This window comes from Chiroxiphia lanceolata, chromosome 2 (assembly GCF_009829145.1).
Source record: "Chiroxiphia lanceolata isolate bChiLan1 chromosome 2, bChiLan1.pri, whole genome shotgun sequence".
Lineage (NCBI taxonomy): Eukaryota > Metazoa > Chordata > Aves > Passeriformes > Pipridae > Chiroxiphia > Chiroxiphia lanceolata.
In genome coordinates, this window is record NC_045638.1 from 89250661 (window position 1) to 89270683 (window position 20023).

The 20023-nt window shown below is 44.6% G+C and overlaps 1 protein-coding gene across 4 annotated transcripts in view; it reads right to left on the reverse strand.

The window, feature by feature from the left end:
• Window positions 1–20023, reverse strand: part of MYO7A (myosin VIIA) — a 101038-nt gene that overhangs the window by 14401 nt on the left and 66614 nt on the right. For all 4 annotated transcript variants that reach the window (XM_032679081.1, XM_032679082.1, XM_032679080.1 and 1 more), the window contains 15 exons: window positions 17838–17996; window positions 17397–17489; window positions 15981–16075; window positions 14793–14877; window positions 13704–13922; window positions 13431–13538; window positions 12659–12868; window positions 11913–12116; window positions 10936–11112; window positions 9195–9284; window positions 7870–7997; window positions 6337–6463; window positions 2874–2993; window positions 1977–2150; window positions 815–1042 (listed from right to left, as the gene is read on the reverse strand). In XM_032679081.1, coding sequence (XP_032534972.1) covers window positions 815–1042; window positions 1977–2150; window positions 2874–2993; window positions 6337–6463; window positions 7870–7997; window positions 9195–9284; window positions 10936–11112; window positions 11913–12116; window positions 12659–12868; window positions 13431–13538; window positions 13704–13922; window positions 14793–14877; window positions 15981–16075; window positions 17397–17489; window positions 17838–17996 — 2217 coding nt within the window. The remainder of the gene's footprint in view (window positions 1–814; window positions 1043–1976; window positions 2151–2873; window positions 2994–6336; window positions 6464–7869; window positions 7998–9194; window positions 9285–10935; window positions 11113–11912; window positions 12117–12658; window positions 12869–13430; window positions 13539–13703; window positions 13923–14792; window positions 14878–15980; window positions 16076–17396; window positions 17490–17837; window positions 17997–20023) is intronic.

Below are 20023 nucleotides of genomic sequence, written 5' to 3' on the forward strand. Positions count from 1 at the left end.
GGTGCAGCTACATTTCAAGCATTGTGGGGTGAAATAATAGAGCTACTGCAATGATAATAGCACAAGAAGACCAGAGGGTGGGGGAGAAAGGACAGGACTTCTGATAAGATAAAAGAACTGCAGTTAATGCAAAAGAGATGTGAAAAGACAATGTAGTTCTCAAGGTGACTGGACTCTACCAGACCACAGGAGAATGATCACATATTCGGGAAGAGAGATGTCTTCAATTTGACACCTGGATGATCTTAAATACAAGCAAAAAAACCCCCCAAACTCCTCTCAAAAATGTGATGGACATTTTCAGAGAATTTTATGTTTCCTTAGATGCTAATTTCAGTGACACTGGAATAATTCTGTAAGCTTGCAGAGCTTATGCCATTATGTTTATGCTGCCAATGTCCCTTCACTGTATGGCAGAATTACTGGGTTTGTATTGCATGGCAGAGGTCTGGGTATCCTGAAAAGCATCTCTTATGTCTAAGACTTGGCAGAATTCACCAAACAGGCTTTTGCTGTGTACTTCTGATGTGGTGATCTGGTTACAGACTACCTATGGCCCTCCAAGCAGAGGCTGATGGATGAAGCGGCCGTTCACTTTTCCATCCAAAAGTCAACAGGCGAGAGTGCTCATGCAGCACCCAAGCCCAGTCAAGAGGATCTGACTGTTGTAGCTACTGTTTTCTAAATGAATACCATAAACCCACAAGCTAATAGGCATCCAGGGAGGACTATTTGTCATCCCCTTTGTTGGAACATACTTCACTATCTCAAAGATACTTGTTGGACCAGATCAGTAGCTGCTGAGATCACATACCTTGTCACACCGGTACTCCCCAAACTTCACCCCTCGCACGATCTGTTGGTAAATGAGATTGGTAGCCACGTTGTCCTCACTCGGGTTGTGCCAAGGAGTGAAGATCTCCTTCCTGAAGAAGAGCCGCCACGGCGCGTTGCGCTCCTGTGCTCCCTGTTCTTTGGCGTACTGCTCACACTGAGACACAGCATCCATCACATGGTCATTGCCACTCCCCAGCGAGGATACCTAGTCAGGGCAGAGGGAAATGTGCCATTCGCCTCTCTAAAAGCTACTCTTTCTAGGTAGAGATATCTGGTTTTGAGTCACTCATTCAGATCTCCTTTATAATCAAAATAAATCAATATATCTATGTCTACTAGCAAGAATTTATCACATCTGTCTTTTCTCTGGCATCCGGCATGAAGCCCTAAAGCACTATATCCCCTCAGACTTAACATCTCTGGATGAATGTCTCCTCAAAAAAGACAAAGAAGACGGAGTATAAACCACTTTCTTCTCCACCTGCAGGCAGAGGTGGCCACATCTGGAGGTGAGAATATACTTCATCCTCTTAGACAGCAACTGTAGGAGCACTTCAGTTTCATTGACTTGGAGCTGTTGTTTCAGCTTTTCAGTTTTACCCTAGGTCTGTTTTCCTTCTCATTTAGACTCACCTTTATTTTAACAGAATTTCTGAAAAAGATATGTTTTTAGGCTAAATAAATCAGGTTAAATGCCAATGCAGGTATGACAGTTTGTGTTCTAGCTCATTTTCGAAGCTTAATTTCAACCATTAGCTTTCCAACTAAATGTAGTAGCTCCCCCGCATAAAAATCCACGTTGTTTGTTTTATTGCAAATTCACCTCAAATAAGCGTGTCTGAGAGTAAAAATATAGCATCATGTAATTATGTAGGTGGAAAGAAATTTCTGGATGTTTCTGGTCCAGCCCAGTGGTTAGAACAGGTCCATCTGTGCATTTTCCTGCTAAATTCTGAATATCTCCAAGGAGGGAGATTTTCCGACAACGCTGCTCCAGAATTTGACTACTCTTATTGTGAAAATCATGCTGACACTTGAACTGTAGAAATGTTCCTTCTGCCTTCTGGAAGTTATGTGACAGCAACTAGAACCTCCCTCTTCTTTCACAGAGTTATTCAGGAACAGACCTCAAGATATACCTTGTCAAAAAGTGCAATGTAAAGTGAGAAGCCAAATCGATCCTTCAGGCTGATTTTGTCGGCCAAAGAATTACAGAGCTCTTTAGCAGTTGTTGCAGAGTCGGTCAGCAGTGTTTTGGTTGTCCCATCCATAAATGTGACAGGCAGCATGATAGGTTTCTTGGACTTGGTTGCCTAATGGATGAAAGTCAAACTTTATAAGGTTATGTGTACTTCAATACTATTTACCTACATACTCTTCTATCCCACTCTGATAACCTTTTACTAATTCCTGATCCCACTGACTGGCTGCTTTTGAATACTACCATACCATATTTATCAACAGGAAAATGTATGGTCAGCCACTGGCAGCACTTGGAAGTCACAGATATTTTATTTAACATATTCATTCCTCAAGGCACCTAATTCAATAAATACAAGCATGCCTGGAAATGCTCATGGACACTGGAGCACAGATGTATATGCTAGTAAACCAGCAGAGAAAAAGAGCAATTTTTGCACAAACTGCCTTTTCCAGTTACGATTATCCCCAGATAAGTCCCAGGGACCATTTTCAGGAGGCAGTTTGCCTGCAGCCACCTTCATCTTTAAGACGGTTTTCTAGAATATATGGGGGCTTGCTCCATTCCAGCTGGCTTCAAGGTCCAACAGCATTCTCAAGCACACTTAATTTAAAAGTTTTGAGACAGCCAAAGGCATCGATCTGAGGATACATACTCTGGAGCAAAACCAGGAGGGACAGGGAATGCAATATCTTGGAATTACCTGAAAATTCTTGACAGAAATAGGTATTTTGTCGCCCCACATTCTGTCCTGCCAGAGATGTGGTTCCTGTGACAGTGAAAGGCTTAAACCCTGAGCCTCAGCTGCCTGGGGAGGAGATGGAGGGACTCCTACCTGCAGCTCCAACCAGCTGGGTGGCTGTGTCCTTGTCCCATTGGCAAATGTTCGCCTCAGCCTCTCTTCACAATAGGGAGCATAGCCTGGGGGGCCTCCGTTGATAAAGTTCCTTAAATACTGTTGGCAGCAGAGAACACATTGGTTAGACCTTTGGCTCTTTAGATCAGGCACTTGCAAAGGTTAAGAAGCAATGTTTTATTGGAGAAAAGCCCTCTGGGACTAACGACAGTGATACTACTCAGGCTCAAATGTTCATACATCACATCACTAGAAGCTGAGAGAGAATACAACGGTCTGCACCCCTGCCTTGTTCTTCTACTGTGCTTTTCTGGCCTTGGAGGAGATAAGATACCAGACTAGACAGAACTTTGATTGAAGCCAGTGCAGCAGCTTTTCTGTTTCTGCTATTGCTGCCACTGATTTCTATCTCTGTATTTTAAAGATGTATTATAAAATGTTATTGAGTGTTGGGTAAAAAGATAGGAGTGAATGAAAAAGATGTGTAAGTAATGATCCAAGGGAATTGTAAGTGAATGCCACTCAGAAAACATAGCTGCCAGCACAAGAGATCTTTCACAGTGACATTAAACAGGCATTTCTTTAGTCAGATTTTAAACTGCATTTTGGAAGATCCTAAACCAGAATTTGAGGCACTGCATTGTATGTTAAAAATACAGTCACACTATTGTAGAGAAAATGAAATCCAGTGACTTCTACAGTATGAATGATAATACACTTAAAAATATTACATAAACATCTTGGCCAAAATGTTAGCTAAGACAAATAGTTTTGTAAATCAAATTCTTCTGAGAGACTTTATAGATAGATAAAGACTTCTCTGAATGATAACACATAGCTATTCCTTCAGAAACACAGATAGCTTTATAACACTGTCAACCACAAATAACATAGCTAGAGAGACAGGCATCTCTGTCAACAGTAACTTATAGAGAAAGTATGAAATATCTAGGTAATACAGTCATGTTACATGGATTACAGCTGCTGCAAATGATTGTAAGCAGTTGATGCAATGTAAAAGTGTAGTTTTAATTATGCTATTGGTAATAACGAACTATGTAATTATATGTTTTTCATATTTCTACTTTTTTTTGTGGCTGAGCCTTCCCACTAAGCCCATTGTTACTTGAAAGAAAGGTGCAAAGAACAGGAGTGCTAATGTGTCTTGACCTGTGCTTAACATATGATGGAAAAGTGTATAATGGGATCCAAAGCACAACTTGCATATCTGGGAGCTGGAATACATATTGAAAACTGCCTCATTATCAGTACCCTTCTCAAAATGTTCAGTTCTAATTGAGACTTTTGAATGCCATCCAGAGGGACCTGGACAGGCTTGAGAGGTGGGTCTATGTGAACCTTCTGAAGTTCAACAATGCCAGATGCAAGGTCCTGCACATGGACTGGGGTAATCCCAGAGACAAATAAAGGCTGGATGGAGAATGGAGAGCAATCCTGAGGAGAAGAACTTACTGTTGTTGTTGAGGGACATTGTCTTGGCAATGTGTGCTCACAGCCCAGAAAGTCAACTGTCTCCTGAGCTGCATCAAAAGCAATGTGACCATCAGGTCAAGGGAACAGATTCTGCTCCTCTGCTCTGCCCTCACAAGACCTAACCTGGAATACTGTGTCCAGCTCTGTGGCCCCCAACACAAGAAAGACATATACCTGCTGCAGCAAGTCCAGAGGAGGCCACAAAGATGACGAGGGGGCTGGAGCACCTCTGTTATGAAGACAAGCTGCAAGAGTTGAGATTGTTCAGCCTGGGGAAAATAAGGCTCCAAGGAGACCTTAGAGCACGTTCTAGTACCTAAATGGCTGGAGATAATGGTGCTGGAGATGAGAGAGTTGGAGAAGGACTTTCGAGAAGGGCACGGAGTGCTAGCACACAGAGGAGTTGCTTTAAACTGACAGACAGTAAGTTTAGACTGGATATAAGAAAGAAATTCTTTCCTATGAGGGTGGTAAGGCACTGGAACAGGTTGCCCAGAAAAGTTGTGGCTGCCTCAACTCAGGAAAACTTCAAGGCTAGGCTGATGGGGATTTGAGCCATCTGCTCTAGTAGAAAGTGTCCCTGCCCATGGCAGGGCAGTTGAACTAGATGACCTATAACAATCCTTTCCAATCCAAATCATTCTATGACTCTGTAATCCTATGATTCTATGAGTCTATGTCTGAGTCTCCAGAACTGCTCATAAATTATTTCTTATAAGTGCTTCACTACTCTAAAGTAATCTTTCGCTATTAAAGATTTAAATCCACATAACTTCCTGTGCCATACTTTCTCAGATCTCATTTCCACACATAATTTAATTTTCTGCCACTTTGCCAGTGATTTATCTGCTTTATTAGATTTCATTGGCAAGGCTCAGGGATGAAGGAGGGATTTCTGTTCTGGCTTCAGCTCTTTCACTGCCGAAAACCCAGTATCTAATCTGATTATATATGGAAATTAATGGAATACTTTTATTTCCAGTCAGGCACTAGAACAAGCTGCACAGGGAAGTGGTGGAATCACCATCCCTGGAAGTGATCAAAAACCACGTAGATGTGGCACTTGTGGACATGCTTTAGTGGCAGGCTTGGTTATGGTTGGACTTGTTGATCTTAGAGGTCTTTTCCAACCTTAATAATTCAGTGACTCATTTGGAATGCAGACCATTAAAATCTGGGCAACATAATTTTGCCCAGAAAAAAGTTCCAAGAAATTCCTTAAGAACAGCCTGATTTTCAAAAGTGTCAGCTGCTTAGCATCCCCCACTGACTTCAGTTGTGCTGATCCACAGCGCTGCTGAAGACAGATTAAATGTCACCTCATGGGGCTGTTTAGAATTGGATGTTTTCAATATGACACGTGGTGGGGCATGTACATCACGCAGAGAGCACCTATGCAAACATACTTCCAGGTGAATTAAATCCTTCCCTTTCTAAGTGCAAATTTTAAAATATCAATTTATATTTATAATTAGCTGTGTAGTTCTATTCCTTGCCAGTTGTGCTAGAGTACATGCCTGAGGTCATACTGTCAAAGCCAGTAGATTCTTGAATGAATGCACAGACCTTTGTATATGAGAAATAGGGGAGAAATGTGGGCTCTTCTGGTTGTGCAAATTCCACTTGAAGCTTCCCACAAGGAACTTTCCTGCCAGAAGTCAATAATGTCTTCACACATCTACAGTGCAGGAGGCACCATCTAAACTGGTTGTCTATATTCCCTTTAGAATACAGGAAAGAGAGGGTCAGTTCTCAGGAGTGACTCATCTGACTCCTGTAAGACATGGAACTTGGGATCATGCACACTTTTCTCAGGAACTTTGTCATCTTCATTTCTGGCAAAGACTGAGATTCCTTCTACTGTGAAACCCAAGAGAAAAGCTGGTCCCATGAGTGGAAAAGAAAATGTATTGGCAGATAATTCATGAGACAAATAGCTACATTTTACCTTCACAAACTTCTCAGAAGGAGCAAAGCATCCCACGCAGAGGGACATCAGGATCCAACCCCTGGCATGGCTGCTTTTTGATGGGTTCTGGGTCAGCTGCTTGCAGATTTGACAGTAGATTTCATCCCTGCAACAGGAATTAAAAAAAAATAATTAAAAGTTAAAATTAAACATTAAAAAACATTAGGTGAATTATTTAATTATTCCTATTAATTAATAGGAATTAAAAAAACTTTTTAAAAAACCCAAACACATTAAAAGGTGGTGTTTTTTGACACAGAGAGACAGACCCTGTCTGCATGTGACTGACAGTCAAAAGTTCATTTTAGCATCACAAGGATATTAATTTAACTGCCTTAATGATGTTTACCTTGATCACTGCAACATCTCTAAAATGCCATCCATCACCAGTTCTGTAACATCCTCTGAGTTTTGCCCATGTTTCAACTAAGATTCCCACAGCTTACTGACATTGCTTTGAGAAGGAGAGAAATAAAGGGAGTCTCAAGGTTCAGGGAAGCTCAAAGTCACCTCTGGATGATGGAGTTTATTCCATCTCCTTAGAAAGATTTCCCAGAGAGAATATCCTAAAATAACTTGCACAGAGACCCATCAGTGGGGAGTCTTTGTTTGCTGGCTATTCCTTGAGATACCTGAATTTGCTTTTTTCAGCAACTATCAGGTCCAGTGGAGATCAAGGTTTGTCCTGCTCTTGTGTCCAAACAGAAACATACATTGACAGCTGTCTCATTTGGGACTGAATGTCCACTTTGACTTAATCTTTGTTATCTACATGCAAAATGAGGGATAACAGTACTTCCTCATCTACATGAGAGGCCAAAAAAAATGTTAGGCAACCTGTTATACTGACAAAACCCATGAGAAAGCCCATGGGACACTACCAGGTCTGCCTGCAAAGAAGACTTTGTGAAGAAAAATAATGCAAGGATTTCATGGTGAATTGGGAGCATAAAATGAAAGTGAGAGAAGGTGATCATCAGAGGAAGATGCTCACACTGTTCCTGGAGTAAGTAGATAAGTGTGAGTGAAAAGAGTGACACTGCACAGGCAAGGACTGTATTATAACACACACACAAGTGGGCTAAACAAAAGATGTGCAGTTGGCCTTAATTTGGCACTTTCCAATTTTTAAATAATTATTTTAGCAACTGAAATGAGTTTTTCATTAGCACGCCATCAAAAATTTTCACACAACAAAAGTGATCTAAATAGTCAAGTGGATAACGAAGAGTAGTAAGGAACAAGAGTGAGTGTTAAAAATCAATCCAGTAGCCAGCAGGACTTCCAGAAGTGTTTGAATCCCTCTGTGTGGTCTTTCCATTGGGCCTGATATGGACATTAAGGAACATGATCGAGTCCAGCCTGCATTATACAACACAACCATAAAAATAATAAAATGAGAGCTTTTCAAAGTTGCACACAATATCAAAATTGTTTAAGTATTGCAAGACAAGCTCAAGGTAGAAGGAATGAAAAGAATGGCATGTTCATGCCTTTGTCTTCATTTCTAACCTTAAGGCTGGCCTGAGGATGCCATTACCAATAATGAAATGGAGCTTCTCTAGGTTGGAGGTGGGTCGGTCTTCGAGCATGCTATTACCCTGGAGCGTAGACTCACCATCGTGAAGTCTCTTTGTCACCTGCCAACCAGACACATTGCTCTCTTTCAGTACAGCCAGTTACTATGTCTCCCCCCACTCCCATCCCAAGTGTGTGGTGCTCCCCAAGGGGGACTTCTCCGCCAGCCAGGAGGGGTCTCAGAAGTTCTTCAATCTAGGACTTTGGCAGCAATGGGAGGGTTTGACTGTGTTGGCTTTAATCATGTATGGGTGAAGTTAAAAATGGTCCTGTCTAGTCACACTTCCACCTGCTTGCTCTTTTCCCAGGATTTCTACAATGGCACCATTGCATCCCAGCTCTGAGCTGGTCTTGCAGATGGGAGAGGGCCACCAAGGATCTTTGGAATAAACCCATCTTATTGCCAAGGAAGATGTGCCCCTTTAATTTATTCATATTAAAACAACCAGTAAAACACTGACAAAATGGACTCACTCCCCATGCTAGTGATGCAGCCAAAAATGCATAAGCATGGTGCTGTTTGTGAAAGCAGGGATGGAATTAATCTGCCTACCAGTTCTCTGTCTCAGCCAAGCAACTCAGTCTCTATTTAGAGTCACTAGAGAAAGACCAACATTTCTAGAGTATGTGACTCTAGAGGGTGACTATCTTATGGAGCAATCTTCGTGCTCTCAAACAGCTAAAGCCAGGTGAGATGGTGCCTGCTCTGGAAAAGGACAGTCTTTGCATTGTTTTCATCCCCCTCCCCCCCAAAAGATTTATTGCTCCTCACTCTTTTGAGATGGGATTTTTCAAAAGCTCTCAGCTTGGGGTAACTGCTCCCATGAGGAGCTTTGTCCCTGGCACTGGAGCAGAGCAGAGGATGGGTGAATGTAGTTGGAGACCCCAACTCTTCTACCTATGCCACGGTGGAGGGCAGGAAGCTAAAAGCAGGGATAACATTCAGACCATCACAGAGTGGTGAGAGGTATCAGCAGCTGGATGGAGGGCTGTGAAAGAGGGGAGGGAAGGTGCTGGATGGATGGAGAACGGGAGCCCAGGGGAGGCCGGTGCGAGGTGCGGAATGACTCAAGGAGACACGGGAAGCCAACCTTTCCCCTTAAACACTCCTTAAATCTTTCAGGCAGAGAGACAGGTAGCGCCAAACCCAGAGGAGGGCTGGTTCTATGTTGTCTAGGGAAAAGCAGAAGAGAGTCAGAGAGGGCTGCAGACAATCCAACGGCACTTGTGCTGCCAGGCGGCCAAGCGTCTCCTCTCACCTCCTCTGTCAGTTTGGATTTCTTCTTGAGTGTTAAGGAGACCAGTTTGTGCCGCACACTGTTCTTCTTGTGCCCATCAATGTGAGTACTCTGCAAAGCAAGAAGGGTGGATGCAATGGGGTGAGACACAGAACCCTGCCAAATGCCCTCCCTGTCTCCCCCGGACTCCTGCAAAAGAGTGAGATATTTCAGAGGCTGGTGGGAACCAGAAGTGTGCACCTATATCCTGTACCCCTTGAAAACCCAAATGTGGCTCTGAATTTTGCAGATACTCTCTAAACCATGAGCATCCCTCAAATAAAAATTATATATTGGGGACACCTGAAAAAAGTTATGTTGAATACATGGCTCTTCTAGTCAACCCAGGTCCACCCACTTCTGCTTATGACAGTGCAAACGCGATGAGCCACTTGGAGACCACTCTCTGGGACAAGCCATTTGCACAGCGAGTTTGTAGCTGGAAGCCATCTAGCCAGGAATGCATGGACAGGTAGTTATACACAATGGTTTCATAACTTTTAACCAGTCCTGTGCTCTATCAGATTTCCCAGAAGAATAAATTTGATGTGGAACAGCCCCAGGCACTGACTATATATCAAGTTACTGTTGGATTTCTGCTTTTATACCAAAATTTTTGACCCAGTTAACCCCTCCCCATTTTAAACAGCTTTGAAAGGACTATGATGTCACATACAATCAACACTTTGAGTCCTGCAGATGTGATGGTTTATATCCCTTATAAAGACAAGTTGGTCCTGTAAACCTGGAGTTGCATATCATTTTGCTCAGGGTCAGCTCAGGCATCTTTTGCACTCTGAAGAGATGATGTAACCAAAGAGAAAAAGGACAGCTTAAATTTTCCTTCTCTTCTGTACTATCTGATGTCTCAATTGGCCAAAATACACCTTTTTGTAAATAAACAAGCAAGAAATGATGGGTAGAAGGAATGAAAGGTGATTCTTGGCGTGTATTTTTACAGAATTACAGTCTGGATGAGGCTACTCTCCTCAGATAATTCACTGAAAGTGCTGAATGGTATCATAATTTCTAAAAACTAGGAGATTTGTTAATTTACCTCTGCAAATGCTGCAGAGGTTTGTCAAGAAAACTTCTTGAAAATTAAACAGTGACATCCAGAAGATGTCAACAGCTGATAATACCTTGTCCTATTGTGAAGCACTTGCCAAAGACGAAAGCATATCAGTGCTATGGATGTTGATTTACCCAGCACAATGTCCTATCCAGGAAGGATACTAAGATGAAGTCCCCCAGTGACATCCCAAAATACACTCAGAATGCAATAGGGATTTTTTTTTTTAATTTCCACAGTGTAATCTCCTGGTAACTTATTACTTCCTGCTCCAAGATTAAGGGCACATTTTTAATTTAATCTCTTCTGACTCAGGGCAGATCAAAAAGAAATCCCCAAATGAGAAACTGATGACATGGGACATTGCATTCCCTCCATGTATTTTAGCCCTGTGGGGTGGGGAAGAGAGATCAAAGCCCATGAGAGGTATCAGGGCACTTCCCTCACTTTATTGCTGGGGGACATTCAGTTATCCCTGTGAAGAAAGGACAGGATTAACAGCTGGCACATGGGTAATTCACCCTTTGTAGCATAAGTGCAAATAAAATCACCAAACTGATTGCCTGCAGCAAACCCCACAAGTTGTTTCTTTCCAACATGTCAATATCCAACACCTAATAATAGCATCTCTTCTATAGCCACAGCAGTTACCTCTCCTTCTCCCTGCAGAGCCTGTAGTTCTTTCTTATAAGTCTTCTTGCCAAGAGTCTCATAGATTTTTGTCATAACTGGTATCTTTTCACCACCATCACTCATGGCTGTGTGATATTTTGGCTCAGGGAGATCTCCCATGAAACGGAGGATAGTGATCCATACAGCAAGTGCTGCCTATTTGAAAGGAAAGTTATGCTCCATTAGTTCACACCAGTGCAGTGGAGGGGGTAGTCAAGCCATGCTGAATCTGTCAGGATAACCACTGTGGTCTCTCTGTACATCTGCAGGAGATCAAACATTTCCCTGTATCACACACAACAGTTTTGCCCGCAGCATACATTCCCCCTGTGCATGCTGGGCAGGCTGGTGGCTGGGACCACACATTCAGGCGTTTTGTGTTTGTGCCATCATGAGTGTATTTGTGCACACTACAAGGAGTTTGCTATTGGTAGGAGATGCCAACCTTATTGAGGGGTAGTGACTGGCAGCTCCTAACCCCCACTGCAGAGGGGGAAGGAGAACACAGTGAGGGCAAGTTCATGGTCAATGTAATGTGCATTATGGCCATGCAGGTTCAATGCATTTCTGCTCTTGTAGTGCTGGCTACAGGACAAGCAGTTCTTCTAGATCTGCACTGATGTGTTTAACCAGGTAAGAAGTAACTTTTCCAGCTCCTCAGAAGCTTTAGAAGTGATACACAAAAATTTTCATTGCCCATGCCCTGAGCCAAGAGCACTTCATTAATTGTCCTAATACAAATATCGAGAAGAACTCACCTCTCTAATGCTACATCCCTCTAATGTTTGTTGTCTGACCAGCACTAAAAACATGCTGGCAAGACAGTGTCTACTGATACCTGTGCAGCAGATAAGTGTATCCCAAAGGGAAACTGCTGGTATCTTTGGGCTGAATGGTTTCCCAAGCTTGCTGCAACCCACCCGGCCCTGCTCAAGATTTTTCATCCCCTGCCTCACCAATTGGTCTCCTTCATCTTCATGGTACAAGAGAGGCTGCTTGAGAGGCCGACGGATGTATGTGTGTGTCGTTGTGCCCTGGAAATATGTAGCAGCAAACTTGGCAAATTTGTACTCTGAGAGATCTTCTTCCTCTTCCTCAGGGAGAGGTAATGCTGCATCCAGGTCCTCTTCCTCTAGCTCCTTCTGGGCTTGCTCAAGATCCTGTTGTGGAAGGAAATGTCAGACACGCAGCATGGCTTTGGATATTGAACTACCCCTTCCCTTTGGGCCTGACTTTTCTCTATGTCTGATTTCCATCCCAAAGGAAAAGTCAGCCAGAGGGAAAACGTGGAATATAGCTCTGGAGCCCATGTAAAGCCCAAGCTTTGAAGGACATGCTTGTGCCCAGGAATGTCCCCAGAGCAGCAGTAGAAGAAACAAGCATGGCCCCACTCACAGCATGGGGAAAGGGTACCCAAGAGCTAAATGCTGCAAGCTGCGATGAGCCGCAAAGGAAAATATCTCAAAGGCCACAGGTCCTCAATGATACTGTTCTCCTCCATTCAGTAGCCCCAGAGAAAGCCAACAGGTTGCCTGCCCATCCCCAGCCACAGCATGGTAACCCTCTGGGGCCACAGAGAATAGTCTGGCCTTGAAGGAAGCTTTAAGAGACACACTTTTGTAATGCTGTACTCTTTGTTGTCTCATTAATATTTTGTTAAAGCCTTCCTTGTAATAGTCAGGCACATGTACGTCTCCAGTACCTCAAAACCATTGGGTGCCTGTCCTTCCTGGCCAGGCAGGGAGGAGGTTGTCCCCAGGAATCCAAACATTTTGTCCACCATTTCTGAGTCATTCACTGGCTCGTTGCGAGCCTTCTCCATTTTTTCTAAGAGCTCTTTCTTCCGACGTGCTTCCTCCTTCTCCTTTACTTCTCTCTCTGCATCTTCCCGTGCCAGCTGGGCCAGGCGTACCTGCAAAAGGACAAATGCAATGACTGAACTGCTCCTTTCAAAGAGCTGGAACTAAATTCTGCAGGGCCTGGTTTTAGAAAGGCAGAGACTGCCCAGTGCTTAGGGCACTATACCAGCATCATGACTTGGAGCAAATGAGTGACATGCCTATGTCTCAATTCCTTAACTGCGGAAGGACAAAGCAATAGCATTTTCCGCTTCCTTAGTGACTGTTTAGGTGTCAGTCCATGCACAGAAACTCCCATTGATCTTGTTTTCTTATTTTATACAAAACCCCTGCATGTGCCCACACACAGGGTGTCCCAGTTCCCCCTTCAGCCTTTATACAATAGCAAAAGCAAGTGAATAATAACTATAATCTCTGGCATTCCTGTGCAGCAGATCAGAAATTCTGGACCAGCTTCAAACTAGTTAGAGCACAGAGTATTCTAGAGAATTAAATACAAACTGCTCAAGCGGGGCAGAAGACTCTTAGATATTTTTTTTTCATTGCCCCTCAAAGGAGCAAAACAAGTCCCTGGAAAACAGACAGAACCCCAGAAAGAGATCAGTCCTGATGTACTTGGTGCTTCTTTTCTGCTTCCTCTTTGGCTTTCTTGGCACTCATCTCCTTTCGGAGTCGTTCCTCTTCTGCCAGTCGAAGTTTCTCCGCTTCCAGGCGTCGATGATACTGTGGGAATAAACAGAAGAGCCCTCCTGAACAGGCATCTACTTATTTTTGGAAGTTTTTTTTCGTTTAAAAACAGATCCCAAGAGCACGTGATGTGGAAGCAGGTTTTTCTCCCCTCTCCCCACCTCTGTTGCCCACAACTGACCTCTCCTCTGCGGTACTTACTTCCCCCCGGAGGCGCTTATACAGCCTTCGGGCGATCATGCCCCGGGCGTACGCCTGGACGGTGAGGACAGCCCAGAGGCGGTGGCGGAAAGCCCTACGGACCAAGTAGCCCCGGCATCGTGCCTGAAACTCGATGATCCGCCGGCGAGCCATATGGTACTGCTTATGAAGCTTGCGGGATCGGTAGAGGGCCTGCAGCCTCAGGAAGCCAATCCGCATCTGCAAGAGGGAGCAGGATGAAACCACCCCACCACCCAGGGGCTCAGTCATCATAAGCAGATTTCCATTGCTAATCTCCTTCTTGCACGGTTGTAAATAAGAGCCACTGAAATCAGTCCCCACAAGGACAAACCTTTGGGAGGTTCCCCAAGAGGCTGGAGAAACGAAGCCCTCCAGCTGCTGCGTTGATTCAAAGCCCAGAAAGGACAAAGATAGTTTCTTCCTCACTGAGTTCTACAGAGGCCTCAGGACACCTGGTTGGTCATCTCAAGACAAGCACGATCCATAAGGGTTGTTCCCATGGAGGTCCGGCATCTGCAAACCTCCTGCCTGACAGTCAAGGCGCTGTTTCATGGCAGGAGGCAGCATCCTGACCAGCCTGGAAGTGGCTATTCCTATCAAGTTGCACGCTTGGAGGATGATTTTGAGGTCCTTTAGATCCCAACTCACTTTGCAAATGACTTGCTGTTGGGTCAGAGCCAGCTGAGACAGGAAGAGAAGAGGACTGTTGGGTTAGGGACAAACTCAATATGTTCCCACTTGGAGATGGAGTTTGGTTTTTCGAACAAGCTGCTCTTGAGTTTTCAGTCATCTGGAAACTAGGGGAAGACTTATAAAACCTCAAGTGACCAGTTGGTGCAATGGGCATCTAACTCATGGGGAAAAGGACAGCTAGAAGATTATCAGGTGTTCTCTCCAATGAGAAGGTAAAGCATAAAGAGCAAACTTCCATTCATCGCTCCAACTGATAAAGGCCAACCTCCCCACTTCCTACATTCAATGGGACATTTTGAACCAGGAAACTCTTACATATGTCTGAGCTGAAAGAGGTAGGAAGGCAGAGGTGTGAGGAAGTACCCCTGTACTTACAGCACCGTAGTTCTTCCTGCAGTTATGTCCACGCCAGTATCTCTGAATCATCAGGACTGAATTTCTCACTTTCAGGAAATTGGACCTGCAAAGGCATTTTAATCACTTGCCTCTGTAGTTTGGCCACAAGTTATCAGCATCATCTCAGGTGATGCTGATTATCAGGTGACTAAATGCTGCATTTAGGCCTGAAAATGTCTCTATCACCAGTTAGTCTTGCTTTCATAAAAACATCTGTAGGAGCTTCCTCTGATAGGTTTCTGCAGGCAGATTCTGCCAGGTTATGGGAATGGGAAGCAGGAGATGCTGAGAATGGTCCCCTTCTTCCCCCAGCCCTGCACCCTCTTCTCACATCTGAAATCTCTTCGCTATGTGTCCTTCTGACTTCAATCTAGCATCTGAGAATGAATTCAATCTCACCCAAATGATCAAGAGCAAACTTCATCAACACCATCCTGCTACCCCTATCTGCTCTTCCAGTTCTTCTTAGGCTGATGTGATTGTACCTGCAGACACACCTTGGAGACCATTGTGTTGGAAGGGCTTGGGGGTCAGGCTAAGATTAGTGTGTGAAAGACTGATGAGTTATTTAGTACGTGCTCTTTCTGCAAAGCACAACCTGAGTCACAGCCATGGTTTGGCAGTCCAAGAGCACAAAGGTCCAAGAACTCTCCCTCCTCCGTGGGTGAAGCTTATCCTTGCCTGTGGCTCCCCATCTTCATCCACAATGGTGCTGTGAGCTCCCCATGGGCTACCTGTCCTTCTCCCATATCTTGCAACTGGGTTGCAAAGAGAAGAGCTCTGAACCCCCTAGGCTTTGGGGAGAGCAACTTCAGTCACAGTGGATGACCCTGTGGTCCCACTGCAGTTTTGTGGGCATCTCCATAGACTGCTTTGGCAGGCTCAGAGTCCTACTGCTGCACTGTCACAGCAAACACCAGATCCTCTGAAGACAGCACTGAATAGGGGCAGAAGATCCTATTCCATCCAGGCTGAGGCAGATGACACAGTTTTCCTCTTCTATCTCTACTGATTTCCTTCAATACTTGCTGCACCTGAGTGTCAATACATCAGGAGTTCCCTCTGGCCATCAGGCACCAAAGGAGGGATGCAGCCACCAGGAGCCACTTGCTGGAAGAAGCATCCCACACAACCCATCTCCCATTTGGCAGTGAGGCTCATACCTACCTGTCTTTATACCCACGGACGACCTTCTGGATTAGAATGACTTTGTCTGTGATGGCCTTGTCTCTCTCAATCTCCAGCAGCATGTCGTGGTGGTCCTGTGGGAGGAAGCAACACAGCACCAATGTCTCAAGCTCTCCATCTGCCTGACATGTAGCAGGAAGGGGTGGTACAAAGCCCTTCTCCGGGGCACATGTTCAAAATAAACTCCTGGGTAATTTTATATCCCAAGTATCACCACATCTACTCACTAGAGAAATCCTAGCACAAACCCTAGTGATGTATCATCTTCATTCCCAAATGATCCAGGGCATCCAGAAGCTGCAAATGCAATACTTCACAGTGTGAAAACAACCAAATTACATTGCCCTTCCCATGCAGAGCTCCCTCTCAGTGCTCTCAGCCATGGGAGCAGTTCCTAGGAGCACTGGAGAGGTTTGGAAACAAACTCCAGGCTGCCTGTGTCCCATCGCTTCTTCTCCTTATCCAAAGAAAAAAACAGCTCCTTGAAACACTGATTTTCCTTTGCCCTGAGACTTTCAGATGCATCAGTCCAAGCTTTATTCTGATTCCTCCCATGCCATGTATGATTCAGCTTTCTGTCCTGGTCATGGCACACTGAGCACTGGGTGCAGTACAGGCAGCTCCACATGTTTCCTGCTTTGCTCAACCTCATGCAGCCCCCTAGGGCCTCCCAGTTTCTCTGTTTCCTGCCCTGACAGCTGCGAGATCTTGATAACAGGCTCTGGAAAGAGCAACTAGTAGGAATAAATTCTAGGGAAGAGATGAGGGTGTCTGTGCTGACAATGGGGTTGGGGTGAATTTAGGTTTACGCAGTTGGGGTTTATTTCTGACAGTTTTGCTTGAGAGAAGGGTTATCTTCCCTATAGCACAGGAATTGGTTTGTAAGGAAAGATGCATGTGAATGGGGCTGCAGGGGACCTGCAACACTGGACTGCTCTGTGTTGCTGGACTAATGCAGGAAAGGAGACTGTGGGCACACACTGAGTTGCACAAGGACGTGCATAAAGCAAAGCAAGCCTATTGTGCTCATGTCCCTCTCTCTGCAGGATTCTGCATGGGCATCCCCCCTGCTGCTATCCTTTTTGGGTGAAGGTAGGAAAAGAGGTTGAGCTGTTCAGTCCAGGAGGAAAAACGCTGTACACTGTATGTGACTACTTTCATGTCTGTATGGATTTGTGAATGCATTAGTGCTGGCACAGTGTCAGGATTTCCTCCTGCCTTCGGCTCCTAAACTGGCCCCAAATATTCTGCCTTAACCCAGATTCTACCCACTGACCTGCCAGCCCAGATACCATGGGAAAGGGTCACGTCGTGTGATGGAAAGGAAATGGTAGGAGACTCCTTCAGAGGCAGGCTCCTCCAAAACAGCAGGGGGAATTGTGGAGAACCACCCACCTTCAGGAATATCTTTGTCTTGCCAATCTGCCAGTCATCATCCTTCCCCAGCACTGCTTCAGCAATACGCTGGCATGTCCCACGCAGGTCGCCCTGGTAGAAAAGGGATTGATATTCTCCAGGACCACACTCACCCATTGCTCCTCCCAAGCCCAGTGTGGACCCTTCCCGGTCCCAAATCTTGCATTTTTCTGCTAAGGAGGTTCCTAGGGCTTTAACTGTCACCACATTTAAGACAAGTGAGAGGAACAGACTGAATATGGCTAGCTGCCCCTGCCAGCCCTGTAACCATTTTTCCTTCACTTGGAAAGCCCAGAGCACCCCTGTGACATCTGAGGATCAAATACTGCATAATTGCTTTTGGAGAGGATGCACATCCCATAAATATCTCTGGCCAGTCCAGCAGAGAGCATTTGTTACCTGCAGAAGAAGGTAACATACCTGCTTGTATGCTGGCTTCACCCCAGGCATGAGCACCCGGTACCGGTCCACAAACTCCACAAAAGTGTAGCGGATGGGGTATCCGGCTCGGCGGATGCGGATGGTCTCCATCATCCCTGAGTATCTCAGCTGACGGACACACAGCTCCCGATCAAACAGCTGGGGAGGTTACAGTACACTGGGGTTTGACTACAAATCTTGGCCTGGATTTGCCATAAGAAAGTGGGGACTCTGAAGATGTGTGGGGCAAGCAAGTCAAGCATCCACCCAAATCCTTCTCTTGGTAGACCCAAGGCTGTAGGACTGTTGGCTGTCTTGGGCCTGATCCTGTAGACTGCTGACTGTGACTCATCCCATTTCTCTGATTCCCACTTGCAAAACTGGATGTGTCCTACACAACGGACTGAGTGGGGAAATGAAGAGCACAATACAATGGTGAACATCACCTTGGGAAAATGGGCAATGAACATCACCTTGGGAAAATGGGCGGTGATGTAAACTAAAGGCAGACATGGTGTGGTGCTGGCAATCACAAAAAGTCGGGACAGTAAATCCCAGCTGGGGCCAAAGAGTTACTGCCAGGGCATTATTCATCTGCCCTCCCTTCAGCTAAGATGTGAGTGTCTGTGCAGGTACAGATATCAGCATCTGAAACGTGAGCCACCTGGGCTCTCCCCGAAATGAGCAAGGAAAGTAAGTATGTGCCTGTCTCTCAGATATCCATCCCTGTATCTCAGCTGTATATCCTGGGACAGGAGGATCTGCACTATATGAGGGTATGTGAGCAGTTGTGGTCTTGCAAATAACCCTCTGGAGTTTGTAGGGATAGTTCATTGTATGTGTAGGCAACTATGTACTCCTGGCATAAGGGTCTGATGAGGCACAGACTGCTGAAGACAGTTTTGACTTTATTTACATGGTTTGCTATCTAATTCATCCCACACATTTCTCTTGGACTAACATGAGCAATACTCAGAAGCAGTGGCTTGGGGTGATGTACAGACCCAGAGAATTCCAGCCAGCATCCCGTTACAAACAATTTTTTTTCCCTCCTAAAGCACATTTTGGAAGGAAGTAAAAGTTTTAAAATAACATAAAGTAACCAACAGTCAGGACTTTCCACTGACCTTTCACTTCTGGTATCCCATTTCCTATCACTATCAGTATGTTTTGCTTCAAAGGCAGGGACAGAAAATGACCTCCCAGAAAATGTTCTCTTTGCAGTCACTCTGCAGTGCTCTGTGTACCTTTATCTAGGATTTCTTTTCCGTTGGATTATTAAACCAAGGCCAAAAATAAATTTAGCAATAAATCACATTTCATATCGCACTACCGTCTCTGTTAGCTCTGTTAGCTCAACCACTCAGTTCTTTAATGGGGAAATTAATTTCTCTTCGTCTGAATTTTTCAAACTTGGAGCTGTTTTAATATCCACTGAAAGTTTTGTAGACAAATAGGTTGAACAGAGACTTCTGGCTTAGCACTTGCAAGAACTGACGAAATACAGACTTCTTATGGAGGATACAAAATACCAGACTGAATTCCAGACATCCATGTGTAAAAACAGCTCAAAGTCAGGGTACTGGCAATAATTTATTAACATCAGTTCAGGATGTACATCTATTTCTCAACATCACCCATGTTCATAAAGAAGGTGTTGTTCTGATCTGTGCTCAGATGATAATCTCAGATCAGACATATTGTTAAATATTAACCCAGCGTATTCCATTAACATGCTATTAGGTACCTTTTTACTCTCACCAAAAGCAGGTTAAGAGCACAATAAACTGATCTGAGAGAGTCACCAAACCTTTTACCCTGCATCATATTAGGTTCACCGAACAGCAAAAATAAGTTTCAAATAAACACTGCTTGTACATAACAGCTCTGAAATTCAGTATTTTATGCTTCTTTGCACTTGGCTGAGCTTTGGTAATGGACACTGACTTTAGATAAAGCTCCAGCTCTGGCTAGATTAGCTTTATATATTAAATAAAGCTCTTCCTCCCCAAGCAATATCACTATAAAGAGTGGTGAGCAGGTAACAGTGATTGCTCATAGAATCAAGGTCCGATCCCGCAAGAGTGGTATTGTGGTATGCGGTACCCGCCTTACTGCCTTTCTTCTGCTGAAAAATTTGGAGTCCTCTACATGAACACTTTGTGGTCAGGAGGATTTACAGTCCT